Here is a 14,670-nt window from a genome sequence, read left to right on the forward strand (position 1 = left end):
AGATGAATTTGAACAGGAATTAAATATCATGAGCACCCATGACTTAGGCATATATCTTGGGTTCCCCCTCTGCCATAGAAAACCTTCAAAGGGTAAACTATCTTTCATAATAGATAAAATGACCTCTAAGCTTGCATCTTGGAAAGCCAAATCATTAACAAAGGCGGGTCGCCTCATACTCATAAATTCAACCCTACATGCAATCCCGAGATACTTCATGCATGTTATTAACTTTCCAAAATATATCATAAAAAAGCTAGATGCCATTTGCGGGAATTTCTTTTGGAGTGGGGGTGGGGGGAAATCTAAGATTCCTTGGATTGCGTGGAATAAACTGTGTAAACCGAAAAATCAAGGGGGTTTGGGTTGTCTTTCTAATTCGGTTATTAACAAAGTAAGCCTTTCAAGACTATGCTGGAAACTTGATAACCATACCACTTGGGCTGCTAAATTTCTGCATGAGAAATATGTTAACAAAAAAGATCACCCTACACACTTTAATAAAGGCTCTTACCTTTGGAGAGGGGTGGGGGTAGGATGGCAGGAGTATTGCAAAAGCTTAGCTTGGAAAATAGGTAATGGTGAGGATATTAATATTTGGTATGATAAGTGGATAAATGGAGACAATCTAAATTCCTTGGTAATGGGCCCACCTACGCTTTTCGAATCAAAAATCACGCTAAACGAGCTCAATAACAAAGACCTTAATCAAACCTTTTCCTTCAACTTCCCTCCCCATATTATTGACAGAGTAAGTTCCTTACAACTAACTAATAGAAAAGATAAAACTTACTCCCTGTGGACAAAGAATAACAAGTTTGACTCAAAGCTTGCTACTGCTGAAATTACGTCCAATAACCAACTTGAAATGGGGGATTGGGAGTGGATTTGGGCGAGTCCGGGGCATCCGAAACACCAATTTTTTATCTGACAAATTTGGTGGGATCGCATGCCTACGAATTCTAACATTAGCTATAGAGTCCAGGAGCACTCTCCTAATTGTATTTTCTGCCCGATGACCCTAGAAACTAGAGACCATGTCCTGCGAGTATGTCCTCGTGCCCAGGAGGTCTGGAATTTGGTTGGAATTGATATCAACATTGGTACCCACTTTAAAACCTGGTTCAAAGATCTTATCACTACCATTGTTCCCCACCAAAAATATACCATACCGCGTAATGTGCTTGCTGTCTTTCTTTGTTGGCAAATTTGGCTACGTCGTAATGCTTGGCTTTTTAGAAAAGAAAATACTCCAGCTAGTGTCCTACTAAAAACATCACATTGGGCCGCCACTGAATGGTTCTTCACTCAGAACCAACCTAAAGTGGGTAAAGCTCCCAACTCTTCACCACCCAACATTCTTTGGACCCCACCGCCACATCACCAATTAAAAATCAACACTGATGCTGCCTTTCTTTCATCTACTAAACAAGTTTTCCTTGGGGCTACTTGTCGTGATAATAATGGATTTTGGATTGAGGGTTTCCAACTAGCTACTTACACACATAATGCATTTGAGGCTGAAATTAAAGCAATCTACACAGCTTTGAAGTGGGCAAAAGAAAGAAATTGGGGTGAAGTGATAGTGGAGACGGACTGTCTTCGAGCCAAGATGGCTATCTTGAATGAAAATACCATTAACAGCCACGAATCCGATTTATTATGTTTGTGCAGGGAGTTGCTCCACGGGCAAGAAGGACTTAGACTCACCTTCAATGGACGAGGAGCAAACAAGCTTGCAGATAGTATTGCAAAAGATGCAAAAGAGAAACAGGACGGCTTTAACACTTTGTGTATTTTGAGCGCCCCTCCCCCGGATTGTATTAAATTTTATGAACATGATAGACTTAATGCTTTAGCTTCTTTATCGTATGTACTAAACAGTAACGTAACTTAATAGTATTGATCCTTTGTTTCAAAAAAAAAAAAAAAAAAATGTAAGAAGTGCTACCAATAATTACCATACAGAAAAAGCAAAAGTAAGGGGCTACCATGCATGGAAAATTTCCCAAAATTAAAAGATCAATCCGGAGGCATGGACAAGGTGTGGTATTGCACTGTTGATCAACATTGCAAAACATGATCAAATTCAGCATTTAAACTACATCGAATGTTGGCTTTTCAAGTCATAACTCATACCATTAAAACAACAGATGTGCAGCCTGCAGGGGAGACTGACTAACTCAACATAACATAGTCTAGACTCTAGAGGTTTCAAAGATCTCTACAAATTACAATTTTACATACAGATGAGGCAATAGGAATCTTCATTAACTTTGAAATTGCATCGATCTCCTTCATTGAGTACTCCTTCAAATGGATCCTGATGATTTCTAATACCGTTGCGTATTGTAACAAATACTTTGTCACAGCATCATCAATCATTCGATAGCTGTAAATGTCAATGACTTTAAGCGTTGATGACAAACACTTGGGCACCAAAGTTGGAGGCAGATCAGACAGCTCCTCCCATTTGAAATCTGACGACGGATGCTTATCCTAACATTACACCCCATATAAAAAGAAAATATCATAACAGAGTAAGCATAATTATATGAAGTTGCAACTAATAATATTATGCAACAACACATGAATCATTCTTTTGCTCAAACGAAAATCTGAAGAGAAAGATAGGCAATCAATTGGTACTTACCCCATATATAAGTGACACAAGGTTGGGTGCATGTTCACATAGCAGAACGAGCATCATTAAATGTGAAGGATGCTTATGATACAACCAGGCAGAACTGACATCTAAACATGTTAATTTAGGAAAAACGGGAAGTTGTATCACAGCTCGTAGGTCCGCAGCAAAATGATACAACTACAAGAAAAGGGAATGATAGTAAGACATAAAATCAACATATATAATACATAGAAATTATTATGTACATGAGATAGCATGGTTTTTACCAATTCTGCTGTAGTGAATATATGTAAAGTTTTCAAGCTGGGAATTTGCTTCAATATTTCCACCAGTTCAATACCAGATCTATAACCCCAGAACTGTAACTGAGCTTCAACTAATGACGGGGCGTTAATCTTCAACTTAGTGTATGAAACATGATCATAAGTAGACAGATATTCAAGACTTGGAGCATCAATTATTACAATTGGGCTCTGCAATCTAGTCAGAATACCTCGCATCTCCAATCTCCTTAATGAAGAAGAACGGAAACAAAAAATTACCAAATTCTGACAATAACTAATAACAAATTCTTCAAGACATGGTAAACCCGACCAGAAGATGTCATCTAAACAAACATCTTCATCAATGAATTCAAAATTTTCAAGGTGGAAAATCAGGAGCTTTGGTAGGAAGAGATTTGATAAGGAAAACCAGGGAGCTATTGAATCGCCTTCTAACTTTAGCACCTTAAGATTCTCACTCACAAGATTCCCCTTTAGTGGTCTTACTTTCTCCTCCTCTGATGTCCTTGCACTGAAGTCGAAAGAGTCGTAAGAAAGGTGCATCATTAAGGATCATAACCCTGTCAACAAAAGCTTTGAAACTTAACAACGATTGTATTTGTACTTGAGAAAAGTCAATAACAGGGACTCTTGTCCAAATAAACTCCCATCTTCTGGACAATACACTTGTTGCAACAGCTTCTTTGGTCTGCAGGAAAGATAGGATATGAGTGAGAATCACATCCGGTAAGCTACTAATCCTGTCTACGTCTTCAATCTCCGTCATTGTGTATCGGATCTTCTATGAAACAACACCAACAAATGGTTAAAGAAGTAGCAAAGATGATTAAACAAAATAAACACACAAGTAAGAACAGCTTGACAAAGCTTTGATATTGAGAGTATTGCACTATGTTTTGTACTGAGACGAGAAGCTTAACATTGTTAGATTTTTATAGGGAGAAACCATAGGTCATAGGTGCAATAAAAGAGACGTTGTTATATCTACCCGGTGGGCAAACTACCCACTACTAATAAAAGCATTAAAATATTATTAATCATGTGAGTTGGATTCCATTATCATCACTTACTATTACTCTCTATTAAATACTAATTATTTTCCCAATAAAAAGTAGTGCAACAGCTAGCGCTTAATAAACACTGCAACTCTCTCGTTTTCAAGTACAAACTTACAAAGTTTTGTTCTGTTTCCAACTTCCAAGGAAGTAGAAGTGTGTGTACTGTGTAGGAGAGCAACCATGCAGAGGGAGTATTTATCAGTATAAAATAATAAAAGCAACACTGTTGTGTATTTTTCGTTTTCCTCAATTAATTCCTCTAGTATGGTCAACTGAAATTATATGAATTCAAAAATGACACTATATACTTCTCTTATCTAATATGCCGAGGGTGCCCGTTACCTTCTACCTTAAAATCAAAACAATTTTTCAAATAATTGCAACACCTGATTTTTAAATGACCATTCACCAATCACCAATGGGTCTTGTTATATTCGTTTTACTTCTTTCTTTTTCCAAAATATCGACCATTCAAAAAAATTAGGAAAAATGGATTAAAATACCCCCAACTTTGGCCCGTCCGCTTTTAATACCCCCAACTATGAGTTATTTTTAAATACCCCCAACTATTGGGGAGGTTAGCCAAAAATGCACCCCTGACCTAAAATAACCGGTTTAACAGGTTAAAATATCATGTGTCATGCGCTTATTGGTTTTACTTATTTTTTTTGTTTTTCTTTTTTCTTACCCCTCCCTTACCATTTTCTACTACCACTCATCTCCTACCCCCTGGCCCCCTCCTCAACCACCAGTCCCCCTCCCCTTCCTCTTTTCCCCCACCCCTTCCCACTGAGAAACACCCTCCCGTTCACACCACCGCCGAAACCACCCTACCCCCAACACCCACTGCCACTTCCCCTCCCCATACTACCACCCTTCCCACACCCCAACCCCCTACCCTACCCCCAACCCCTTCTCACCGGATTTTGGGAAAAAAAAATGAACGAGGGGGAAAAAACAGAGGACTCGAGGCAGGGGGAGGAAGAGGGAGTTCGGTGCGGGGTTTTTGGCTGGCGGTTTTTGGTGGCTCGACGACCGGAGAGGGAGGCCGCGAAAGAGGGATGCTGTTGAGTGGTGGTTCGCGGGGCTGAGTGCAAGGCAGCAGTGCGCAAGGGGGTCGCGAAAGAGGAGGAAGGACCGGCGGTTTGGGGGCTGCGAAGGAAAAAGGGCTGGCAGTGGTGTTTGTGTTTGTTGCGGAGGTCGAAGGCGGTGCGATTGGTGGTGGCCGGAGGTGTTTTCCGGCGGAGGAAAGAAAACAGAGAAAATGATAATGGAGGATTGAAGTTTTTTTTTAATTTTCAAAGGGGTTAGGGGAGGGTGGAGAGAATTCAACGGGATGGTGGGGGGGGGGGATGTGGAGTGGGGGCTGCTGGGGTGGTGGGAGTGGGGAGGGGGCTGGGCTGGCAGGACGAATCATGGGAGGAGTGGGAATGGGGGAGGAATAGGAAATAAAAATAAAAAGGAAAAAAAATTACCTTGGTAACAGGTTACAAGACATCTGGGTGCATTTGTGGCAGACCTCCCCAATAGTTGGGATTATATAGGAATAACCCATAATTGGGGTTATTAAAAGTGGACGGATCAAAGTTGGGGGTTTTCTCATCCATTTTTCCAAAAAATTATTGTAACAAGTGTTGCAATTTTTCAAGAAACAATTGCTTCAATTTTACAGAAACAGGCTTATACATATAATGACTTCAAATACTATGAGAATCATCGCGGTATCCCTTTGTTGACAACTGAAAAGATACACAAGCAAATTGGAAGCCATGATCTTCAACTCAATCACTTATTCACTATCATAAGCTCACTCAACAAAAAACCTCTGCAACCTGGGTCAATGAAGGGCTCTGATCATATCAACAAGATAGTGACTTCAATTAGAGGAAAAAAATAGTGACATCAGAGCTTTAATGCAAAGAATATCTGAGTACAGTTCAATCTTATTAAGAAAAAGTTCTGCATGATAATATCCATATCAGATCCACAGATTTATTGTCGTTCACAATGACAACAATTGAAAGAAAATGTGATCAAAAAATTTCACGAGCATGAATGCAAGGTTAATATGGCTCAAATGTATGACCAATTTGGCTTCTGAGCCTGAATGGACACTGACATTTCATATTCAGCCTCTTCAGAATATTCACATCATGCAGCAGACGTTCTACATCTTCAGGCAGGAAGTTAGAATAAATCTCTTGTATAAAAATGTTCTTGAGGTGAGATAGCAGATATTCAGGCATAGACCTAGGAGGAGTCTTGCGCAATTCATCTATGTCCCTGATTATTCCTTGCTGCTAATAGTATCAAGAATGCAATCAAGTCATATTCTTTTAAAAGACACTGGAGTTAAAAGTTAAATACTATCCATAAACTGGATTTCCCACTAACCTTGTTATTCAGGATAAGAACTTCTAAATCAGGGGAGCATTTGATGAACTCGATCACTAGCTTCTTCCAGCAAAAATCAACACCAATACCCAATGAAAGCGTTGTCAGATTGAAAAACCTAGGAAGATTTAAATCATGGACCGCACATAGCAACTATCAAAAAGAAAAGATTAATGTTTAAGTATCATAATAATGACAGACCACCTAATTACAATTAGTAGCATGATTACCATTAGTACTTGTGAGTATGTCCGAGTGTATAATATTATAGGAATGTATCTAAATAAGGTGATGTACCTGAACAAGATCATTAGAGAGCATAAGAAGCTTGGTGTTGGCTAGACCTTTGAAGAGATTACAGACACGTTGATGGCAAAGACTGTAATTATCAGCAGGTACAGCAGTATGGCGGAGATCCAGATGCGCATTAATCAAAGTTTCCAAATTCTTTACCACAAACTCATCTGATATACGACCTTTCACATGGAAGTACTCAAGATTTGGTGCATTTATGAAAAATTTGTAGGGGCAATCTACCGATATGTCGGTCACAAATTTATAACTAAAAGAGAAATATTTTAATGTATGTATAGAAATATCTATCACTCTCGGCTTCTCTCTTGTGGTTTCTTCTATAACCAATTCTTCAAGAACTTGACAACCCAAAAGCAAGTTTTGAGTACACTTGTCATCTAGATACATCACCCTCCTAATTTCAAGAATCTTAAGCATAGGGAAGCAAACAAAAGAAGGGACAGTGAATGGCATGCGAGATAGTTTTAAGACAACAAGTGTGTTGGACATGAAAAACTTTCTAGGGAACCTGATAAATTCCTTTTGAACAGACAAAAAGAAATCAAGTTCAAGCTCCAAAATATCACGGGAAATGGCTACATGCAACCATGTACAAATAGGAGCAGGACTATTATGACACTCATAAATTAGACGGAACTTTTGGATATGTGGGATGTCATTAAGAAGCATTACTCTATTCACAAAATTCTGGAAGGTGATCTCTGATCCCTGATTTGCATTTATGTTAAGGAGAGGATATAACTCTCGATGAAGCCTAGCATCAAAGTCGAGAATGGCAACAGAAGTCCAGAGGTATTTCCATCTAGCTGACAGAATACTGGTTGCTACAGCATACTTAGTTGGGAGAAATGATAGGATATGACAAATGATGTGGTCAGGCAAACCACTGATCCTATCTTCACCTTCTTCAGAGCCAAAATCCATCAGATCTGCTTCTCTCACTTCTATGGCAACAAAAAGAAAAAAAGGAGATATATTAAAGCATCAATTACTTCTGAGGAAGTTTTACCATTCAAGTGAAATTTATAGACAATTGATAGTATTTGATAAGGGAGAGAGGTAATAAGTACTTACGTAAAACCGGAAAAATCAGATATCTCGAAGCTTAAAACATATCTGTAACTTATAATTTTACAGATCCATTTGGCAGGATTAGTCATCCGTTTTCATGCAGAAAAGAAAAAAGTTGACCTTTTGCTAGACGACATTTTTATTTAATCAGAGCTTTACTTTTTCCCTACGTTACATTCGGTGAATTTGAAAGTAAGACAAGACCTCGCTCAACAATAAATGTTTCTGAAAAAACCAGACTTGTAGAGTACGCACGTTATTCATTTTCTTCACTAAACCCCATTTCCTAAATCCCATTTCCTACCCCTTTCCAATCTCTCCACAAATAATATAGAAAAATAAAGAACAAGATAACCTACTCCACTGCCTTCAGATCTTAAAAATAAAATGCAATCACACCAAAAATGTAGAAAGAATCAAAGGTACTATTCACAGAAATCATCATCTAGCAAGCAACAAAATTGCACTCCCCTTTTTATCCACTAAATGGTGCAAGCCCTTATAGATCTAAACACCAAATAAAAAGATAATAAATATAGTCTATGAAGATTGGTATGAGAGCGTAGAAATAACTATATGTACCTTCAGCATGGCAGGAACTACAAGTTTTAAGCAACACTAGCTCCTTCCATTTTTCATTTGTATGGCAAACTGATTATATGTTTCTCCTTGTATCCCTGGTCATATATTGTGATTGGATCTATAATTTACACTTTTGCTGGGCAATTTAGGTAGTGGCCCAAAAAATAAATTAATCTCCTAGTATTGATGGATAAGATTTTTATCCAAATAAGTTCAAAAAGTTTCCATTAAAGCTCAGATTTCTTACACCTTTTAGAATATTTTTAAAAAATAATAAAAAATTAAAGAAGAAAATACTTTTATTAAATGTAATGCCACTATATTGAAAGAACATGGAAAAGAAATAAGAAAGACATTCAGGTAATTATAAAATCCCACAATAATTACAGGATTTTAGAGAAGAAAAACATCTATTTTCTTGTTGACTGGCTTATCACATATCTCCTATTTTCCTTTCTTCTCGCCTTTATTCTTAAAAGCATAAAATCTCTAGGAAAAGATTTGCAATCTCTCCATCTCATATAGTTAGCCACTTTGGGATTTGTGTATTTGGCACACAGACTGCAAGGCACAAATTCAAAAGATGGCACACCAATTGGCAAGGAGGAAATAGCTCAAATAGAAAGCTAGCAGTACAAAGAATCCTAAATGACCAAGTTCTCAACTGTAGATATTGTTGATCAAGGAGTGAACCCTAAGGAAAACAATCAAATTGGACAACAGAGTATCCAGCATGATCCCCAGTCAACATCAGGTTTCACAGTATCCGAACGAAATCATGATATAGTGTGTATATGAAAATTCTGGATTTCTTTTCAAGCCACTACAAACTAGAAAGAACTGTCCCTGGCATCTAGATTGTTGCAATTTTGTACAACAGAAGGGATAAAGGAGGAAAAGGCATTCGCTTTTTTCTATTTAATCATGTTCAAGTTGATTGAGCTGATGCCATAAGTAAATCAACAATAATTGAGCTACAAAGTACAAGATAAAATCGTTCATGGCCTAGGTAAGCAAGCCAGTGCTTCATGCAAAACACCATGTCCAGAAGTCAGAGCCCTACAAAAACTGTTCTATAAAAAACACAGAGCCAAAACAAATTCAAGATTCCTGACCTATTAAAGGCAACATTAATGACTGAAAGATATGAAAAGCCAAAATTAACTAACAGATAGAAAATATGAAAAGCCAATAATCGAAATAACGAATAGAAATATTCAACAGGCAAATTGACATACAAAAGCAGACCACGATAACCAAGCCATCAAAAATAGATGCAGAATAACACCACTAAATTCAAGGATCTTTTAACCATATATGAGGAAATTTATGAGTCCTAAGATAATAAGTTGAACCTGAACAAGAACATGACTTACTGAATTTTTTCTCCAGAAATGTTAACCTCTAGTATACCAACATTCGAGTTTATCAACCAGAAGCATAGCAATTTGCAAAATCTTGATAGTTCTCCAGAGGTTGAAGACATCACAACAAGACAAAAACTTTGGCGCATGGGATATCTTTGAGAGTTACCCATGATTGTTGCCTCCTTTCTTGGATTAGATCATGAAGAGAAGCCCACCGCCCCAATCTTACTATCACACCACTGGAGGAACAAATTATTACGACTTCTATTAGCATTTAGCAGAGAGCAACGTTTTACACACGGAGAAGATCAGTTGTTATGCAAGGTTACATGCAGAATTGCAGATAAAACAGTAACGATGAAAATCAAAAAGCATATCCAGTTTACAAGAACTCAAATAGAATACAAGTGGTCGGACTCCTAATTTTGATCATAGAAAAAATGCAGCTTATAGTATATAGACTTTCGACATTTCATGTTAATACAATCATGTAACAGGACCCAGCTTCACCACTATCCACTCTCCAGAGTAACCAAATATATACTTCTAGAAGAGAACTAGAAATCACAATGTAAGTTATACTTCCTCTGTTTCAAAATAAGTGAAACATAGAGAAAGTGGGGAGTTACCAAGGAATCTAGAGAGAAAGTTGGGACCACAATAAAGTAGAGTGACGGAAAAAAAGAGTTGTGGTCCCCTCTTGCTTTATGGTGGCATATTTGTAATAAGAGTGAACTTTTTTTTACCATTTAGAGTTTGGTTTCACTTATTGTGACTATTCCAAATAAGGGAAGTGTTTCACTTATTGTGAAACGGAGGAAGTACTTAGGAAGCAAGAATTTGATCTTTGACACAGTTAAAAGCATAATGATCGGCATATAATTTATATACAAAGTTCTCCAAAGTTAAAGCTACAGCTTCATATCAAGGCATTACAGATTTACAGATGAGGGGGGGGCATTACTTGAAACAGCCAGTTCCTCTTTAGAATTTGGCATATTTTCCAAACTGAATGCCCAATATGAATAACCTTATAGATCAATGTGTGAACTGGACATAACAAGCTAACCACTAAGAAACAGAATACCACCGAGCGTAGCCTCATCAAAGACGGGTATGACAAGTTAAGAAACTACATATTAAGCTGAACAAAAGACTGGACATAGATAAGTCCATGTTAAAATATTGTTAGTGCAAAACTTTATACAATCTGAAAAACTAGGCAATGCAGAATAGAGACATAAATAGCCATCTTTTTTTGTACCGTCTTTCCATCTCCTTATGCAGAAAAATTATGGAGAAAGCAAGCAGTAAAGTGAAGCATATCAGGACATATACAAGCAGATGCTCAGAAAGGTTCCCAATAAAGGAGGTATGTCCACTCTGCAGAATATTCAAGCAGATGCTCAGAAAAGCATAAGAAGACAAACTGATACCATTGGAATTAATGATCTAATCAGCAAAGATAATTCTGACAGTCTTTTGGTCCACCCACAACAGTTCAAGAAGCAATATCCACTATTTGCAAATCATCTCATTAGACTAAACAAATCACTAATTCAATAAGAAAAGTTTCAGTAATCTAATAAGAATAGTCCGACTTCTAATGGAGTAGCCTAAAATGAGACCAAAAAATCATATGATGAAGATTAGCCAATAAGTAGGCAGCATTGGTGGTTTTACAAAAATATAATTTTATTTGCCTGTTCCTTACATTTAAGAACTAAATATTGAACCTCTTGATAACAAAGCCACATAATTTCCTTCTGAATCGATTAGCAAGACAAATTTGAAATAAGGAGAAGACGTAACAGAACAGCATGTTGGCAAGTCACTTAAAGCCACAATGTCAAGGATTCTTTTCAGCAACCATCAGAGACATATTAAATATATCTAGAGGAGTAGGGCCATCAGTAGCTATGACAAGGAAAAAATAGTTGTCGATCAAGCATGCAATGTGTATATATGTATTAAGTATGATCAACACTCAAACCTCCACAAATAGAAAACATCATCAATTTATATTGCTAAAAGTAAAGTTGACGGGCAGCATACCAGAAAAGGCATTTAGATACAAAACTAATTAAAGTGTCACTAGAACGCCATATACAGAGAATAAAAGGCAAGCTTAGCTTACATTGAGAAGATTTAATCCAAAACCCTTTTGTAAATTTCGGAAAAGCTCAAGTGTGGCCCTGGGAAGATTGATTCAACCAGCTATCAGATACAACTGCTCAAATGAAAGACACCAATAAATTAAAAAGCCTTCCAAGAGAGCTTACACCAAATACTTTGCTTTCGGGTTATCATGTTCTTGAAGAGTTAGCCGTAGCAAAATACACAAGGAAGCAGCCAAGGGTGATATCCATATATAGAGTGAAAAGTTTCTCTTTTGATTATAGATTTGTGATCGATATAATGGTTCCTTGCTCCCAACATTCTCTCATCCCTTATATCTTGAATAATTTCATGTCAAAGGTCATATGTCAGGTGACTGTCATAAAGAGGTTGCCAACTTTGATTAATGTGCATCTGGAATTCCACTAAACAAATTCTCTTGCTGATAACTACAGTCTACTATCAACTGCTATACATCAGATAGTTTTGCCACGAAAAAGTTTAGCAACCTTATCAGTACGCATGTGGATTGCTGTCAAACACTTGCTCATGCTGAAATCTATACTATTGCCACCATCAAGCACTGAACGCCAAGTCGTTAGGCATTCAATCACAAGAAGCTGTGGAGATATTCATGCATACACTTGATTAAAGATTGGGCCCCTATCGATTTGGAGCCATATGAGCATGCTTCTTCACGCTCCTGGTAGAACAAGAAAATTACACAATGACGAATGATAAATAACAAAAACTCAAAACAAAAAATCAACTGTTTTTCTTGGATCATACTTTTCTTCTCATTAATATATGTACACGATAAACTACAAGGCTTGACATGAAAGTTCAATATCGCAAATTCTGTTACACCAAACTGAGCTTCAAAACAAAACTATGCTTACAACCTTTAGATTGTGTGATGACATCAAGTCATTTAAAAACATTCATCACTCCCTTTGTCCCAGAAAATGATAAAATTTCTGATTCATATTTTAACACTAGATGTTGTCTTGAAACCACAGTCCGAAAATCAAAGCGGAAAAATTGTGGAACAGTACATAAACAAGGTATACAAGAGTGGTATATGATAAAAGTACATTAGTATTGTTCCCAACTTTCCTTATTTTTCTCCAACTGCCAAAGTGCAGCAAACATTTTTGAAAAAAAAAATACAAAAACAAATAGACAGAATTTAAAAAACGAAGAAAAAGGTTTAGATGCAAACTTTTTTCAACAAAAAAATAGAGTAACTGATATATTAAAGCATTTTAGTTTGTAAACAAATCATGGCCAAAAGCAAATCAAATTCAATGAGTACATGACAATTTAAGAGTCTAACAAAACAACCACTTCCATAAACGATAATAAATTCGGCAAAAAGTCCAGATATCACACTAGGTAAACAATTTGAAACTAATCACAAACAAGATCTAATAGCACCATCAAGAAAAGTAAAATATCACAAATTTTCAAGAGTGGAATAATTCTATCACTTCCTCAGACAAAATTTTCCTCTAATCCGGAACTATAATGTCCCCACTAGATCATTCTCTTCAAGGTGAACTCTCCAAGCTGCCGAGCTCCGACCGGTGTTTTCTTTCAATAAGGTTGTCTAACCTCTACTATTGTGAGAAAATCTAGGGCCCAATTTAGCAACTTCAAATTTCTCAATCAAGAACAATGTATTAGCCTACATTACCAAATTTCTCAAGCAAAATGGACAAGGTTTAAATTAAGGTTTCCCAAGTGAAATCTAAAATGAATTTGTAAAAACCCTAGTATAGTAATCACTAATCAATTATCATTGGTGCAACGAAAAATTAACCTAACCCAAAAAAAATCATAAGAACTTCAGATATTCTAGCTAGAACACAAAAGATTCTAAATTTGGCACAAAAACGAAAGCAAAATCTGGTGCAATTAAGGATTTAATCATAAAGAGAACAAAAAAAGATGAAGATCAATGAAGAATAAGAAGGTACCTGAGTAACTGAAAAAGATGAAGGAACCAATTGTTATTTTCATCTCGCTATTGTTTTCAGGATTTAACCTATGACTTGTGAACTTTGAATTAAAATTGGGGTTCATCTCTATCTAACTTTGGGAATTATTTCTCCTGTTTGCTAATAAATTGTGTATTGTATAGGGATTTAGATTGCCAAGTAACGAAAAAAGGGCAGTTGTTGAAGAAACTGACAATTGGAGTTGTAGATTTTCTCCCATTAATCTGTATGTTACGTTACGTACTTACGTGCATTCCTTGGCGTACTGGCGTAGCAAAGTGCATAGACCATAGAGCCATAGTCCCAAAGGATGAGGAGATAGCTCATGTGGTAGAGCACTCCCCTCTGATCCTAATTTTCCAATCAAAAAAAAAAAAAAAAATAGAGCCATAGTCCCATTAGACCATAGTGTTACACTGTTGAAGAGTTGATAATTTGTGGGCTTGAATTGGGTGTCGGGTTCGGCGAATTATTTAATTTTTTCTATGACGGGATTAAACAGTCAAATTCCGACCCTTTTTGCTGGTTAATATATGTTGTTCGCACCTGTCCTTTTAAACAGGACGCATCAGCTAGTAGGCTAATAGGTTTGGAGCCTTTTTTAAGTAAAGTGCATATCCTAGTGAAATTAATTTGATTATATAAAAACAAAGCACAATAAATAAAGAAAAGGAACGATTTTTCCCTAATAGTACCATTCTAGTGATTCTAAAAATGCGGAAACATTAGTTTTTTTTTTTAAAACAAAATGCATAAAATTTAAGAAATCAATCAACGGTAAAAAAAAAAAAAAAGCATAAATTAACAACTTTTAAAAAAAACACATAATACAAG

The 14,670-nt window shown here is 36.7% G+C and overlaps 2 protein-coding genes across 2 annotated transcripts; one reads left to right on the top strand and one right to left on the bottom strand.

The window, feature by feature from the left end:
• The first annotated feature begins 1,015 nt into the window (after window positions 1-1,015).
• LOC125496441 (uncharacterized) lies at window positions 1,016-1,897 on the top strand. The gene has a single exon (XM_048641891.1). The coding sequence runs from the start codon at window positions 1,016-1,018 to the stop codon at window positions 1,895-1,897; it is 882 nt and encodes a 293-aa protein (XP_048497848.1).
• Window positions 1,898-1,980: 83 nt separating this feature from the next.
• On the bottom strand, window positions 1,981-14,247 carry LOC104907140 (F-box/LRR-repeat protein At4g14096). The gene is made up of 9 exons (XM_048641892.2): window positions 13,816-14,247; window positions 11,856-12,539; window positions 6,681-9,957; window positions 6,384-6,536; window positions 6,056-6,289; window positions 3,596-3,712; window positions 2,914-3,480; window positions 2,654-2,824; window positions 1,981-2,499 (listed from the first exon to the last, which is right to left on the bottom strand). Exons 3-9 carry the CDS (start codon window positions 7,620-7,622, stop codon window positions 2,215-2,217), a joined length of 2,469 nt encoding a protein of 822 aa, XP_048497849.1. The 5' UTR covers window positions 7,623-9,957; window positions 11,856-12,539; window positions 13,816-14,247; the 3' UTR covers window positions 1,981-2,214.
• Between the last annotated feature and the right edge of the window lie 423 nt (window positions 14,248-14,670).

The sequence above is a fragment of the Beta vulgaris genome, chromosome 4 (assembly GCF_026745355.1).
Source record: "Beta vulgaris subsp. vulgaris cultivar EL10 chromosome 4, EL10.2, whole genome shotgun sequence".
NCBI classification, from domain to species: Eukaryota; Viridiplantae; Streptophyta; class Magnoliopsida; order Caryophyllales; family Amaranthaceae; genus Beta; species Beta vulgaris.